Source organism: Elgaria multicarinata, chromosome 9, assembly GCF_023053635.1.
Source record: "Elgaria multicarinata webbii isolate HBS135686 ecotype San Diego chromosome 9, rElgMul1.1.pri, whole genome shotgun sequence".
In the NCBI taxonomy this organism is placed as follows: domain Eukaryota; kingdom Metazoa; phylum Chordata; class Lepidosauria; order Squamata; family Anguidae; genus Elgaria; species Elgaria multicarinata.
The window spans coordinates 7280275-7296862 of NC_086179.1; the positions used below are offsets into that span (position 1 = coordinate 7280275).

The 16588-nt window shown below is 45.4% G+C and overlaps 1 protein-coding gene across 4 annotated transcripts in view; it reads left to right on the forward strand.

Annotated features, from left to right (window-relative positions):
- PLXNA4 (plexin A4) overlaps positions 1-16588 on the forward strand; it is a 695664-nt gene that overhangs the window by 597436 nt on the left and 81640 nt on the right. For all 4 annotated transcript variants that reach the window (XM_063134640.1, XM_063134643.1, XM_063134642.1 and 1 more), the window contains 3 exons: positions 1913-2049; positions 3670-3870; positions 11049-11142. In XM_063134640.1, the coding sequence (XP_062990710.1) occupies positions 1913-2049; positions 3670-3870; positions 11049-11142 (432 nt within the window). The remainder of the gene's footprint in view (positions 1-1912; positions 2050-3669; positions 3871-11048; positions 11143-16588) is intronic.

Here is a 16588-nt window from a genome sequence, read left to right on the forward strand (position 1 = left end):
CCCGCGCTACTTGTATCGCGAGCTCGCCCCTCCTCCTGCACGGATTCCCAGGTAGGTCTAGCAAAGGCCCCAGTTGGACACTCAGGCTTATTCTACACCAACCAGGATATTGCACTATGAAAGCAGTATGAAAGTGGTATATAAAAGGCAGGAGCCACACCAAGCAGGATACAGCGGTATGAAAGCGGTCTATGGTATATGTCAATGGGCCTATGCCGCTATAAAGCAGTAGTGTGGCTCCTGCCTTTTACACACCACTTTCATAGTGCAATATCCTGCTTGGTGTAGATTAGGCTTTACACTATCCTTAGACAAAAATACAAGATAATACAAAGATAACATAAAATAATTAACATGCATTTTTATATAAAAAATCCCACACAATTTAAAACAGCTATAAAAATTCACAGTAAGATACTAGACCAGATTAAAAACAACAAAAAGAGCAAGGGAGATAAATGCCTGGTGCCAGACAAAGACACTGTTCACAGCAATGACTCTCAGTGAGGAGCCGTTTGGTTCCAAGGACTGGACTGTCTCCCATGACACCACATGAGCCAGGTGATACTAAGGGGTAGGACCCCTTCTGTGATGTGAGAAGATGGGCCTGATGCATGTGGAAGTGTGTGATATATGCAGACAAGCTGGAGCGTGTTCAGAGGAGGGCAACCAGGATGATCAGGGGTCTGGAAACAAAGCCCTATGAAGAGAGACTGAAAGGACTGGGCATGTTTAGCCTGGAGAAGAGAAGATGGAGGGGAGACACGAGAGCACTCTTCAAATACTTGAAAGGTTGTCACACAGAGGATGGCCAAGATCTCTTCTCGATCCTCCCAGAGTGCAGGACACGGAATAACGGGCTCAAGTTAAAGGAAGCCAGATTCCAGCTGGACATTAGGAAAAACTTCCTGACTCTTAGAGCAGTACGACAATGGAACCAGTTACCTAGGGAGGTTGTGGCCTCTCCCACACAAGAGGCCTTCGAGAGGCAGCTGGACAACCATCTGTCAGGGATGCTTTAGGGTGGATTCCTGCATTGAGCAGGGGGGTTGGACTCGATGGCCTTGTAGGCCCCTTCCAACTCTGCTATTCTATAATTCTATGATTCTTCGATTCTGTATAGTGGTGGGCAAACCAGTGATGTTCAAGATCACCAGAATCTCCAGACTTTGTCTTGTGCTTAATTCCAATTCACCCGTGCGATTGCTGCTCGCTCTATACAAACAGGAAGCTTGTGCAAATGGAGCAGGGATCAAACAGGAGATGTGTGCAAGTTTTCCCAAACTTGTGCAAATTTCCTAATTTGGGTTTGCATCAGTCTACGAAGGAAATGCCTGCAAATCAAACTGGGAATCAGAAAGTGGCCATCTGAATTGAATATATATCACTAGGCATGTATGAGAATTGTGTTTTTGTCCACAAAACATAGCCCATTGGAAGCTCCAAATGTGAAGGTGAGCACGCGTTCGACCATTTGTGAATATTTCCGGTGGACACATGTTCAAGTTCACATTCATAGCTTCAGAGGGATCACACTCACACAGTTCTGAATAAATACAGAATGCTTGCACATCCCTAGCAGTATATAATTCAGAACAATGCACAATTAAGGCTGAATTCTATAGCCATGGGCTTACCTGGGAGTAAGCCCATTAAACGCAATGTGACTTAGATTTGAGTGGACATGAACAGGATTGCACAATAAGCCATTCCTCAGATTCCAATGTTCTTCAAAGTGATTTCCAGCTATAAAGAGTAACTACAGCCTAGACCTTTCACCTCTGGAGTTAGTATCGTCTCATTATCTCTACACCCAGACATTGCTGTAGCCCTTTCAGATGTGTTGTGGTGCTTTCTGCTCATTCCATTCAAGTTGTGTCCTTTTCTTCTTCTTTTTAAAAATCTTTTCTAGATTCTGACCCTTTCTGACCTCAATCCGAAGCAAGGTCCCGTCTCAGGCGGAACACAGGTCACCATCACGGGCAAAAATCTAAACGCTGGCAGCAACGTCTCTGTGTCCTTTGGGCAGGAACCCTGCATTTTTCACTGGTACATCCCAACGAGATCAAATACCACAGGGACAACCCCGGTGATGAATCATTGCTATTTTGGATGGGCATCTTGGCACATATTTCCTTTGCCCGCCTGATTTGGCTGTCTGAGATTCCTTCGTATGCTAAATGTTGAGAACTGTGATATCAGTTTGTCATCAAAACAACAACCATAGATGTAGTTGGCCCAATCACACTTTTCTTTAATCATACTTTAAAAAAATGTGTGGCTAAGCTGGCCTCTTTTCTTTTGAAAGAAAAGCAGCCAAGCAGGCAACTGATTCAAAATATATCCCTGCGCTGGATTGGGGCCCCACACCAGCTTCCCACCAGAAATCTCCCTTGGCTGCTACTTGATCCCCAAAGTGTTGTTTGCCATGTTGCAGCCATCAAGGAACATTTTGGGTGGGAAACTTGTGAAAGGTCCCTATCCAGAACTGGTACATGTTTCAGATCAGGCTCCCAGGAAAATGCTTTTCTTTCAAAAGAAAAGTGACTTGAGTATGAATAAAGGAAAGTGTAGCTTAGCCTCCATTTAGCCACAAAAGAGTAATTTCATCTGGGTGAAGCCACTTGGATAGGAGACTATGCTGCAACACTTCAAAGGAAGCAAAGTTTGCAAGTGTGAAGGGCTTCACAGAGAGAGAAAAAATCATGTAAGTTTGTTAGAATTGTTGCAAAAATCCACCTGGGCTGGCAAGGGCAGCGGACGCCCCACATCCGGTTCTCATGGGCCCAGGCGGACCCACGTGATGCTAGGAGGGGCCCTCGGCAGAGTGCTTTCAAGCCTTTTAGAGCACTTGGGCACAGGTCCGTCATGACTTCTGGGCCATGGACATCCTTTTCCCCTTTTCCCCCACTGAGTTAATGGCAGCTGGCATTAATACAGCAAGGGAAAATATGCAATTTCCCCAGCCATTAGAGTGGAGGGAGAAAATACACAATTTCCTCAGTCTTGGGGAAATTGCATGTTTCTCTCCCCGCCCCCCACTGATGGGGGCTTAAAGACCCTTAAAGTCCCCATCAGTGGGGGGATGGAGAAAGATTATGTACTCTCCCCCTCTAATCTAATGGCAGGGCCTCCTGAATGTGTGCTTTGCCGTCCATCCCCCCATGTCAATCGGGGCCTTAAAGGCCCTCTTAATGCAAGGCTACCTTGGGTTGAGAGGGCCTTTAAGGCCCCAATTGGCATGGGGGGGGGAGCAGGATGGCAAAATGCTCTTTCCAGGGCCACTAATGGCATGGCTGGGGAATTGCCCACTTTCTGGGGGCCATGGAAACTGCACTTTGCCAAAGGCTTAGGAGGCTCATGCTGAGGGCTTAGGAGGCTCATGCCGAGGGCATAGGAGGCTCATGCCGAGGGCTTAGGAGGCTCATGCCGAGGGCTTAGGAGGCTCATGCCGAAGGCTTAGGAGGCTCTCCAACCCCTACAGTTTGTTCATTTCAGACAACTGCAAATTGAGATGCTTAACATTAAATTTTGAAATTTAAAGAAAAGAGCTCCATGCTCAAATCCCACCCCAGCCGTATTTGTTTCCATTAGCTAAAATATAGCAGAAGACCCTGTCTTTGTACCAACTTGCTTGGCTCAGTATATCTTGCTTAATTTCCTTGACAGGAGAACTGCAGAATACATTGTCTGCAATACTACAGCTTCCAGGAATGGTTTGGAGAGGAACGTGGTGGATGTGTCTGTAAAGGTGGACAAGGCCACGTTACATAAAGAACTGGAGAAGGCCAAGTCCCACAAAGAGATAAAGTTTAAATACATGGAAGACCCAACCATCTTGAGGATTGAGCCAGAATGGAGCATTGTCAGGTAAGGATGGTCTTTGGAAGGGGACCTCAGCAGTGGGGCAACTCAGTGTGGAGAGCAGTTATCAAATTCCTTCCAAATAATCATTGGACCTAGATTGGGGTGAGCAACTTTTGGGGATCTGGGAGCCATATTTGCCCAAACCCCAGCCATATGCCTGCTACCAGGAACCCTTAGAATTCCCCAAGGTGCCAAAGGCGAAAAGTAAATAGGTTTTTTTTTAAAAAAAGTAGGCTTTCACCAAATTTCGGTGGCAAACCACTGTGGACCAATAACATGGTCAAATTTTGCTTGATCTCGTTAAATTTGACTTTTTTTAACTGGGGCCTGTAAGAAGGGCAAATTTAACTTGGGAACAAGATAAATTTGACCTACTAACCACTCTGTAGTGGTAGTCTGATCCTTATTTTGCTGCCACCATGAATTTTGGAGGTGGGGATCTGTGGGGGGGCAGTGGCACTCAGCGAACAGGTCTGGTAAGTCCACAACAGCTCAGCAATTGGGGTACAGGAGACTGAGCAGGGAGGAGGGTTTCTGCCAGACTCCACCCCTCTCAGACTCCCGGGACCTCCCGACTTGAGGCTCGAGAATGTTTTTTCCTCTGGGGTGGGAAACTGCCTTCAGCTGGTGGCATTTTCAGAGAAGGTCTTGGGGGCTGCATTCAGTGGTGGGAGGGGCCAAAAATATTTTTTAAATTAAAAAAATACCAGGATATTGTAGCCTATAGCTCTTACTGCTAGCCACTAAGCCTTAGAAGAGGCACCTATTAGGATGAATAATAATAATAATAATAATAATAATAATAATAATAATTCTTACCTGCCTCTCCATTTTGATCGAAGCAGGGAACAACAGTAAACAGTAAAATACATAAAACTCAATTAAAATGGAATATACACTGTTAAAACATCCTAAAAAATATTCTAAAAACATCTCAAAATTCCACTGGATAGGCCTGCCGTAAGAGATCAGTCTTTATAGCTTTCTTGAATGCTAGTAGACTGTTAAGTTGATGAGTCTCCTCCAGCAGGCCATTCCACAGTCTGGGAGCAGCAGAAGAGAAGGAAATAGAAACCTAATGCACAGTTACAAGATGGGGGATACTTGGCTCAGCAATACTACAAACGAGAAGGATCTTGGAATTGTTGTAGATCGCAAGCTGAATATGAGCCAACAGTGCGATATGGCTGCAAGAAAGGCAAATGCTATTTGGGGCTGCATTAATAGAAGTATAGCTTCCAAATCACGTGAGGTACTGGTTCCTCTCTACTTGGCCCTGGTTAGGCCTCATCTAGAGTATTGCGTCCAGTTCTGGGCTCCACAATTCAAGAAGGACGCAGACAAGCTGGAGCGTGTTCAGAGGAGGGCAACCAGGATGATCAGGGGTCTGGAAACAAAGCCCTATGAAGAGAGACTGAAAGAAGTGGGCATGTTTAGCCTGGAGAAGAGAAGATGGAGGGGAGACATGATAGCACTCTTCAAATACTTAAAAGGTTGTCACACAGAGGAGGGCCAGGATCTCTTCTCGATCCTCCTAGAATGCAGGACACGGAATAACGGGCTCAAGTTAAAGGAAGCCAGATTCCAGCTGGACATCAGGAAAAACTTCCTGACTGTTAGAGCAGTACGACGATGGAATCAGTTACCTAGGGAGGTTGTGGCCTCTCCCACACTAGAGGCCTTCAAGAGGCAGCTGGACAACCATCTGTCAGGGATGCTTTAGGGTGGATTCCTGCATTGAGCAGGGGGTTGGACTCGATGGCCTTGTAGGCCCCTTCCAACTCTGCTATTCTATTATTCTATGATTCTAAGGTCCTCTGGGTAACAGTTGTTAATCTAGTTTTTCTTAGCTGAAGTACATTTTTCCCAGAGGACTTGAGTGTGTGGGGTGGATTGTACAGGAGAAGGCGATCCCGCAGGTAGCCTGGACCCAAACCATGTAAGGCTTTAAAGGTAATAACCAACACTTTATACTTCGCTCGGAAACTAATTGGCAGCCAGTGAAGAGATTTTAAAACTGGTGGAATAATAATAATAATAATAATAATAATAATAATAATAATAATAATAATAATAATTCTTACCCGCCTCTCCCTCTGGATTGAGGCGGGGTACACCAATGCAAGACACCATGAAATACACATAATTGATTAAAACCATATAAAACCAATTAGAAAGCACCACATTATTAAAAGGCATCGTTGGCCTTAGCTAGACCTAAGGTTTATCCCAGGATCATCCCAGGGTTATCCCTGCCTGCTCCCGGGATCCCCTGTGTGTCAATTGCATGAACAGGGATGACCCCGGGACGATCCTGGGATAACCCTTAGGTCTAGCTAAGGCCTTAAAATTCAACTGGGTAGGCCTGCCGGAAGAGATCAGTCTTTATGGCTTTCTTAAATTCCGGAAGACTGTTAAGTTGACGAATCTCTCCCGGCGGGCCACTCCACAGTCTGGGAACGGCAAAAGAGAAGGTCCTCTGGGTAATGGTTGTTAGCCTAGTTTTTGCTGACTGGAGTAAATTCTTCCCAGAGGACCTGAGTGTGCGGGGCGGATTGTCCGGGAGAAGGCGATCCCGCAGGTAACTTGGACCCAAACTATGTAGGGCTTTAAAACTGCACAAAAGCTGGGAACCCCCACCTCACCCTGACATGTGGTGGTTGGGGAAAGGCAGTGGATGCTAGTGGTACACTGCAGCCATCTGTGGACCCCTGGAGGGACAGCTATGACCCCAGGGCCTAGGGGTCCCCAGTTGTTATCCTTCTCCTGACTTAACTTATTTGGGAAAGCCTGTATCAAAGATGTCTTTAAACAAGCTTTCAGAGTATTAGGAGGGGGATATATATTCCCTGGCTGTCGAGTAGAAGGATGTTATTATTAATAATAATAATATTGATACCGCCCTGGGAATGGTTTTACATCGGTTGTTAATGGAGGAAAAATGTGTGGTGCAACTGGGGCTCAGATATCATGCAGGCCTCATGCTCCCTTGGGTGTGGAAGCCACAGAAAGATATGTAAATTGCGCCGAGCCTGGCCCAGTGAAGAGAGAAATTGGTCATTAAATGTTCATGCGTTCCTTTTAAGAGACTTTAAAAATGAGAAGTGCAGCTCCCCCTCGCCCCTCCATACAGCGTTGGTTGAAAGTGCCACGGTGAAACGGAAGTAATTGGGATGCCTGAGGGGGTGAAAAACATGGTGGGCCAATTTACCTGCTGCTGCCTGCTCCCTCCCCCTTCAACACCCGATCCAATCCAATCCTCTTTCTGCAGGTGCTTTTTTGTAAATCAATTAGTGGCTTTAATTATTTCATGGGATTTAAAAGGTTAAGATTAATTAAACATGAACGCCTTTGGGATCAGGAGATGTGACGGCTGGACTTTCCGTTCGGTGGGCGCCAGAATGGAAATGAAACAACTTCATTTAGGACACATGTTTAGGCAGGGGGAAAAAGGCCTACAACTTCCAGCATTCCCCAGGCAGCCGTGAGCAGTTGTAGGACATGCATAGGACTGCGCTCTTCATCTGGCACTACTACTGCTAGTAGCACCAGCAACATGTGTTATTGTGTAGTGCTAGTGACAGATCTGCATATGGCTGACCATATCACATGTGTAGGGTGACCCTATGAAAAGGAGGACAGGGCTCCTGTAGGGTGACCATATGAAAAGGAGGACAGTGCTCCTGTATCTTTAACAGTAATGTAGAAAAGGGAATTTCAGCCAGTGTCAATTGAAGAGGGTGAAATTCCCTCTTCATCACAACAGTTAAAGCTGCAGAAGCCCTGCCCTCTTTTGTATCTGGCCACTCTACTATAGCTAGTGTAGCTTTAACTGTTGTGATGAAGAGGGAATTTCACCCTCTTCAATTGATACCTGCTGAAATTCCCTTTTCTACATTACTGTTAAAGATACAGGAGCCCTGTCCTCCTTTTCATATGGTCACCCTAGCTCCTGTATCTTTGTATTGAAAAGGGAATTTCAGCAGGTGTCATTGGTATAGATGGAGAACCTGGTGAAATTCCCTCTTCATCACACCAGTTAAAGCTGCAGGAGCCCTGCCCTCTTTTGTATCTGGTCACTCTACTATAACTCCTGCAGCTTTAACTGTTGTGATGAAGAGGGAATTTCACCAGGTGCTGCTTGCATACCAATGACACCTGCTGAAATTCTCTTTTCAATACAACTGTTAAAGATACAGGAGCCCTGTCCTCCTTTTCATATGGTCACCCTAGCTCCTGTATCTTTGTATTGAAAAGGGAATTTCAGCAGGTGTCATTGGTATAGATGGAGAACCTGGTGAAATTCCCTCTTCATCACAACAGTTAAAGCTGCAGGAGCCCTGCCCTCTTTTGTATCTGGTCACTCTACTATAACTCCTGCAGCTTTAACTGTTGTGATGAAGAGGGAATTTCACCAGGTGCTGCTTGCATACCAATGACACCTGCTGAAATTCTCTTTTCAATACAACTGTTAAAGATACAGGAGCCCTGTCTTCCTTTTCATATGGTCACCCTACACATGTGTTACTGTTCTGTAGATTTTATCAAGGGGCTAGGAATGGTCTTCCGAACCCCATTTTACAATCTTTTCCTGGTCACCCTACTGAATTCCTAATGCCCTTATTACTTCAGAACTCAGACAAGTCAATCACAGAGCAAGTGGCCAAATTTTTGAACTTGGCCATTTCTATTAGATTATTATTATTATTAATTTATATATATAGCACCATCAATGTACATGGTGCTGTACAGAGTAAAACAGTAAATAGCAAGACCCTGCCGCATAGGCTTACATTCTAATAAAATCATAATAAAACAATAAGGAGGGGAAGAGAATGCAAACAGGCACAGGGTAGGGTAAACAGGCACTGGGTAGGGTAAAACTAACAGCATAAACTAACAGTATAACAGTAGATCCTCCATGACTAGTAGTAGTAGTAGTAGTAGTAGTAGTAGTAGTAGTATTTGTATCCCGCCTTTTGCCCAATGCTGGGCCTCAAGGCGGCCTTACAAAGTTTAAAATATACATTGGGGGGGGAGGGAAACAAAACCATAAAAAATTAAAAATACACAACAAAATTATAAGACATTAACATAGGTGGAGGGCTGGATTATTCTCCAAAGGCCTGCTTGAACAAAAAAGTTTTAGCCTACTTGTGTGCTCAGTCCTTTTGTACGTAACTTTTGGCGTGCTGGAATGGTCTATTGACTGCAATAATATTTGTTGTTGCTGTTGGCTTACACTTCTATAGACAAGCATTAACTAGGGATGGGAGAAGCAGTGATTTTTGAGCTTAACTAAATTCTCCGAAAATCACTTTGAAGCTTGTTTTGTTTTGCTCCTGTTTTCATTGTTGAGCTGTTTTTTGTATTTGGTTTTTTGGGGGTGGATTTCTCATTGAAACAGCAAAAGAACATATTTGTAATGAAGAAACTGCACATTTTTTTGTATTTTTTCCCCAAAAGTGTGCACTTCCCCACTTGACTACAGCTAGCGTGACCATATGGAAAGGAGATCAGGGCTCCTGTATCTTTAACAGTTGTGTAGAAAAGGGGATTTCAGCAGGTGTCATTTGTACACATACATCACCTGGTGAAATCTCTTCTTTATCACAACAGTTCAAGCTGAAGGAGCCCTGCCCTCTTTCGTATCTGGTCACTCTAGGCAGGGCTCCTGCAGTTTTAGCTATTGAGATGAAAAAGGAATTTCACCAGGGGCTGCATGTGTACAAATGACACCTGCTGAAATCCCCTTTTCAATACAACTGTTAGAGATACAGGAGCCCTGTCCTTCTTTCCACATGGTCACCCTACTAGAGCATGAAAATGTGTGTGTGTGTAAATGCACAGGGGGTTTTTTTGTGTATGTTTTAAAATGCATTTATCAAATGTGATTGGAAATTCAGGAATTTGCAAACATTCCTTTAAAAAAGAAAGTACTACTCCTTTGGGGGGTTGCAAACCAGACATGTTCACAGGATTCGAGAACAGAAATTAAATTGCCTACATTGCAGCATTAACATATACTTACGTTGCCTTCATTATGACGATGTTTCAGAGTTTTTGCGCTGAACCATGTTCATTCCAATGATAGTTTCGCCCTCGAAGCAGCACAGCTGCAAGCAAAATTCATGCTCTCAAGGATTACTGCCTGTTTATGCAGTGTTCAAATTCGAGAACCTATGATGCAGTGTACCTGTGAGTGAAACATGGATATGCAAATCAAATCAGGGCCGTAGAGCAAAAAAGAAACATTGGGCATGTCTACACCTCCTGGCGTTCTGGGAGGCTGAGGGGATGATGTCACGGTTTTCTGCTCGCGAGATCCTCCCCTTTGGACAGACGGCACATGTGACATCCTGGGAGGAACAAGGGATGTTGCATCCGCCATTTTTTTTTTAACTGAAGGTGAGCGCACGAGTGCTCCAAAGCAAAAGTAAGTTTTTTATAAAAATAATTGCACTCCCAACTCCCATCCCTGATGGGTATGGAGCATCTGAAGAGCTCCGTGCCCCATGCCAGTTCCTGTCTCCTCACGTTTACTTGCGAGGAGCAGGGACAAAACCTGGATGGCCGTCCACACCTCCCACAGTCTCGGGATGATCCTGAGACCGTGGGGAAAATCAGGCTAAAAGCCATCCCTGTTATCCCAGGGAAATGGAGGGATCATCCCTCCCTGTCCCCAGGATGCCCTGAGTGTCATGTGGACGCACAGGGATGATCCCGGGACAGCCCCTGGGATAAGGCATGGTGTAGACATGACCATTGTGTTAAATGAACTGACATGTAGCTAAATCTTGCCAACATTCAAATTGACTACCATGTTTTCTGCAGAAATTGCCATTTCATGATTGGGAAATGGAAATTAAAAGAATGAAATTCTTCCAGCGGGTTGCCTATAAACCTACGGAAATAACAGGCATGCTTTCTCAGGCTTATTGATCTACATACCCACAGCTCAAGTGCCATCAGCAAGTAGCAGGATGCTTCAGCAGTTTGGAGCTGCTGAATTGGCATAAATCGGACACTAAAAAGAGGAGTATACAAAACCAGTGATGGGAAATTTCGATCTCTGTGGACATTTCCTCTCTAACTTTGTGGTTGCTATCCATTAGTAAACATCCAGAGGATTATATTGAAATATTTCTGTTGATTTTGCTTTTCTTTTATCTGCCCATCAGTGGAAATACGCCCATTACAGTGTGGGGCACTAACCTGGACCTCATCCAGAACCCTCAGATCCGAGCAAAGTATGGTGGGAAAGAACACATCAATGTGAGTATGAGAGCTGGCAAACCAGATAGGAGCTGGTCAACAGAAATAAACAGCAGGACTGTGAATTGGCCCAGTGAAGGAATATTGTGGGTCTACCTTCTCCATTCACCTGCTCAGGGAAGACAATGCAGCAGAACTCTGAACTTGCTCTTCCTCTTCACCACTTCAGGTTACTTGTTCACCTGCCTGTAGGGATGGATGGACTCACACGGGTCTCCACTGAGTGGGTGCTTGAGGAGCTGTCACTGCTGACCACCAGCATGATCCCCTGGAGGGCTTGTGGAGTGGTGGGGGAGGGCCCTGCAGCTGCTCACTCCTTCCTATCAGCCGCCTTTTTAATGCAAGATGGTGGCACTAGATTTTTGTATATCTAATGCAGATGTAGTGATGGCCACCAATCTGGATGGCTTTAAAAGGGGGTTGGCTAAATTCCTGAAGGCGAAGGCTATCAGTGGCTACTAGCCCTGATGGTTGTGTGCTATCTCCAGTATTTGAGGCAGTAAGCCTGGGTGCACCAGTTGCTGGGGAACGTGGGTGGGAGGGTGCTGTTGCACCATGTCTGCTTGTTCATCCCTGGCCGATGGCTGGTTAGCCACTGTGTGAACAGAGTGCTGGACTAGATGGACCCTGGGTCTGATCCATCATGGCACTTCATATGTTCTTAATGGCTACTAGCCCTGATGGTTGTATGCTATCTCCAGTATTGGAGGCAGTAAGCTGTGTGCACCAGTTGCTGGGGAACATGGGTGGGATGGTGCTGTTGCACCATGTCCTGCTGGTTCATCCCTGGCCAATGGCTGATTGGCCACTATGTGAACAGAGTGCTGGACTAGATGGACCCTTGGCCTGATCCAGTAGGGCTCTTCTTATGTTCTAATGCTGCACAAAATGGCACCTGTAAAGGGCCATTTCCCAATAATAATAATAATAATAATAATAATAATAATAATAATAATAATAGTATTTATTACCCGCCTCTCCCTCTGGATCGAGGTGGGGAACAGCATTAAATGTCATATAATACATAAAGCTAGTTAAAAGAGCATATAAAACCAATGCAGTATTAAAATGTTGTCATGTTGTGGAAATGGCCCTTTATGGATGCCTTTGTGTGTTTTATGCCATTTTTGGCAGTAAAGCTGTGTACGGCTGCGATTTATGTAGACGTAAGTGCTTTACGGCTGCAAATGGCATAAAATATACCATTTACGGCCGTAATTAATGCCATTAGCTTGTTGTTCCCATTATAATGCCAGACAGCCACTTCAGAAAATTGGGGCCCAGATTTCCCCGTGGTGGGCCACGTGCCGGGGGTTGCACAACTCTAAATGGTGCCAAGGAGTCAGATTCACTGAGGGAGGGAGGCCATTGAGGCAGCCTTGCCGAAGGGCCTATAAAAGCCGGCCGTTGGCATTGACCTCACTCCTGCTTAGGTGTGGTAGATAAGAGCCAGGCCGTTACACCTCGGATCATGTGGGCCGTTTCATTCCGCAGCAGGTAACACCTACAAGCCGAGCCTGGCATGTCTGTGAGACCAGTCTGAGTGGTGTCACTTCTGATTTAGCTCAACACGATGGCTCCGTGGAGTTGACATAGGACTTAATGGAGAATGGCTTGCCCTATTTCACTGGCGAAATTGAAGATGTGGGAGGGGGGAGATGAGGAAAGAGGAGGTTGGCTCCAGACGCTCTACTTGCTTCTAGCTTATTAGTGGTGCCAGCTCAGAGAAAGGCTCAAGATTGTATTCGACTCAATTCTATTTTTTCAGCCCAGCGAGTTCCATTAAACAACTAGGGGCAGTTAATCATGCTCTGGTGAGGTCTCACCTGGGTTACTACACTGTGTGATATGTATGAGGCTGCATTTGAAAACGGTCTGGAAATTACAGCTGGTCCAAAGTAGGGCACCGCGACGTAGAATCATAGAATCATAGAATAGCAGAGTTGGAAGGGGCCTACAAGGCCATCAAGTCCAACCCCCTGCTCAATGCAGGAATCCACCCTAAAGCATCCCTGACAGATGGTTGTCCAGCTGCCTCTTGAAGGCCTCTAGTGTGGGAGAGCCCACAACCTTACCAGGCAACTGGTTCCATTGTCGTACTGCTCTAACAGTCGGGAAGTTTTTCCTGATGTCTAGCTGGAATCTGGCTTCCTTTAACTTGAGCCCGTTATTCCGTGTCCTGCACTCTGGGAGGATCAAGAAGAGATCCTGGCCCTCCTCTGTGTGATCATATTGTGATCATATTGTGGCAATAGTTTTCCATCTGTACTGGCTTCCTGTCCATGTCTGGGCTCAATTCAATGTGCTGACATTAACATTCAAAGCCCTAAATGGCTTGGGGGGCAGGTAGCCTGAAAGACCATCTCCTCCCATATACACCTGCCCAGACCCCAAGATCAGCTTCAGCAGCCCTTCTCTGGGAGCCCCCTCCAAAGGACTTGAGGTAGGTCGCTAGTAAGAAGAGGGCCTTTGCTATGTTGTCACATAGCCGTTGTGGAACACGCTCCCCAGAGAAATCCACCTGGCACCTTCGTTGTGGTCTTTTTTTGGTGCCTGGTGAATAGGGTGACCCTATGAAAAGGAGGACAGGGCTCCTGTATCTTTAACAGTTGCATAGAAAAGGGAATTTCAGCAGGTGTCATTTGTATGCATGCAGCACTTGGTGAAATTCCCTCTTCATCACAACAGTTAAAGCTGCAGGAGCTGTACTGCAGCTATACTGTGAACAGATTTAAAAGAGGGCAGGGCACCTGCAGCTTTAATGGTTGTGATGAAGAGGGAATTTCACCAGGTTCCCCATATATACAAATGGCACCTGCTGAAATTCCCTTTTCAATACAACTGTTAAAGATACAGGAGCCCGGTTCTCCTTTTCATATGGTCACCCTACTGGTGAAGACTTTATTTTGCCAGGCCTTTTATTCTTTCAGTTTCTGCTTTGAATCTGTCTCTATATCTTAAATCTTTGCACTGCTGCTAGTTGTTTTAATTGGGTCAAGGTTTTAAACTTTTAAACTTTTTTTTTAAAAAAAATATGTTTCATCATGTTATTTGTTTTTGTTGTTTAATTGTTGCAAACTGCCCAGACAGCTTGGGCCATTGAGTAGTATAGAAATGTCATCAATCCATCCATTAATCAATCAATCCTCAGGTTAACAAAAATTGAACTCTGGATTCGGCTAGTTTGTTTGCATAGCAGGGAAGTGACCCATCACCCTGTCTTCCTCGAATCCTTCCAGACTATGGCAGGACAGTTGGCGTTTCCACACTGTCCAACATTTTGGCATGGAGGGTGGCTGCTGAGCACTTCCCAGGCCAAACTGAGCCTCAGAAAAAGATTGTGCAGCCCAGTGAATGGGGGAAGATGGTGTCGCAATTAGGGCTGTGCACAGACACACACACACCCCGATCCGCTCCAGATCCCGGTCCGCAACTTCCAGATCGGGTCCACTCCGCCCCGCATCAATCTGCCTATGGGTTGCTCCGCTCTGCTGTGGAGCTCCGGATCCGAATCGGAGCTCCGCAGCTGTGCCAGGTAAGCCCCCCCCTACCCCCTCACAACTTACCTGCCTCCGTTGTGGTCTGGCGGCAGCTTCAGCTGAGGCCGTGGACTCAAACCGGAAGACCAGGCCGCAGTCGCGGCCTGGTCTTCCGGTTTGAAACCTCGGCCTCAGTTGAAGCTGCCGCCGGACTGCGATGGAGCCAGGTAAGCTGCCCTCCCCCCTGCCCCTTACCGGGCTCTGCCGACGTCACCGCACGGACTGCGGCAGCACCAAGTAAGCCCCCACTTACCTTTTTTTCGGAGCTCCGGATCAAGGCGAAGGATCCGCTTGGTCTCGATCCACTTTGTCTCGATCCGCAGCTCCCCCCGACCCGATCCGTCTCCGCCTTTGTCAGAGGCGAATCAGGCCACCTCACTATCGCTTCTCCGATCTGAAGCGAAGCGGAACACAGCCCTAGTGTCAATGGGGTGCGCATCTACCGAGACAGACGCAGGCGAGTTCGGCCATCCCTGTGTATTATACTTTTGCTGTTACTTTCAGAATGGTTTGCGATCTTCAAAACTTGCACATTCTGCATAAATAATGACTAGATAATGAAATCGCTCGGGGTAAGTTTGCCCATCAATAGTTTCCCCATATTCCCAGATTATCTGTCAGTTGCACCTAAAGTAGCTTTGGAGCTAATGTCTATGAACGTTTTCATGGGAAGCAAAAGAGTTTTCTCCAGTGGGGAGGATTAATGCATCCCTTCAGTTACATCCAATCTGAACTTTGCCAACTGCTGGGTGCTTCTGACTGATATTTAGACAGAGGCTGTGAAGACAGGTGCATTCTCACGGGATCAGCGGAAGAGCCTGTGTACATTCTTGGCCGAGATGAGCTTCAGTTCAATTCGGGTTCATTTGTTTTAGCCTCAGGCCAAAATCAAAACAATAGCAGCTAATATCAGCCATGGACCTTCTCCTAATACTACAAGCCCTGGTAAATATGCTCAGAGGGAATCCAAAGCATTCTCATTTTAATGAATTCTGACACAAATTAACCAGAGCTGAGGCACAAGAAGCCATTTTCTTCATGATGTCCACTGCTACTACTAAAACTACTTATTGCTTTTGTTATGGTTAATATTTCCAAGTAAGTAATCTGTGTTTTCAAGAGTGATAATCGTGTTCTTCCAGCAACAAGGAAAGAACGTTCTTCCAGACATCTGCTGTAACAGGGCGATAAAACAACACAGGTTTATTTGCCAACAGAAGAAGGCAATGCTATAAACTGAAGTTCAGGATAAGCAACGATAAGACATTTGTAAACTAAATGTCTTCCATATCATTAAAAAAAAGAAGTCCCAATAAGTAAGAATGTCAAAAAGTTACAATCAAATCCTCTCCTTCCCATCACATATTCAGAGGATCCTGTGGATAAAGTTTTATTTATTTAATAATAATAATAATAATAATAATAATAATAATAATAATAACCTAGCTCTCCCTCTGGATCGAGGCGGGGTACAACACAAATGCAAACATCATATAACTGATTAAAACTTTTAAAACTAATACATTATTAAAAGCAGCACATTATTAAAAGGCAAATTTAAAATTTAACTGGGTAGGCCTGCCGGAAGAGATCAGTCTTTATGGCTTTCTTAAATTCCGGAAGACTGTTAAGTTGACGAATCTCTCCCGGCAAGCCATTCCACAAACTGGGAAGCGCAGAAGGAAAGGTCCTCTGGGTATTTATTGCATTTTTATATTGCCCAATAGCCAAAGCTCCCTGCATGTCTACTCAGAAGTAAGTCCCATTGCGAAGTAAGTTCCATTGACTTCAGTAGGGCTTTCTCGCAGATAACTGGATACAGCATTACAGCCTAAATAAGTCTTTTGAGTGCCTGTCACTTTGCTTACTGATCCAGCAAATAGCTTCCTTCCTCTTCAGCAGAGGGC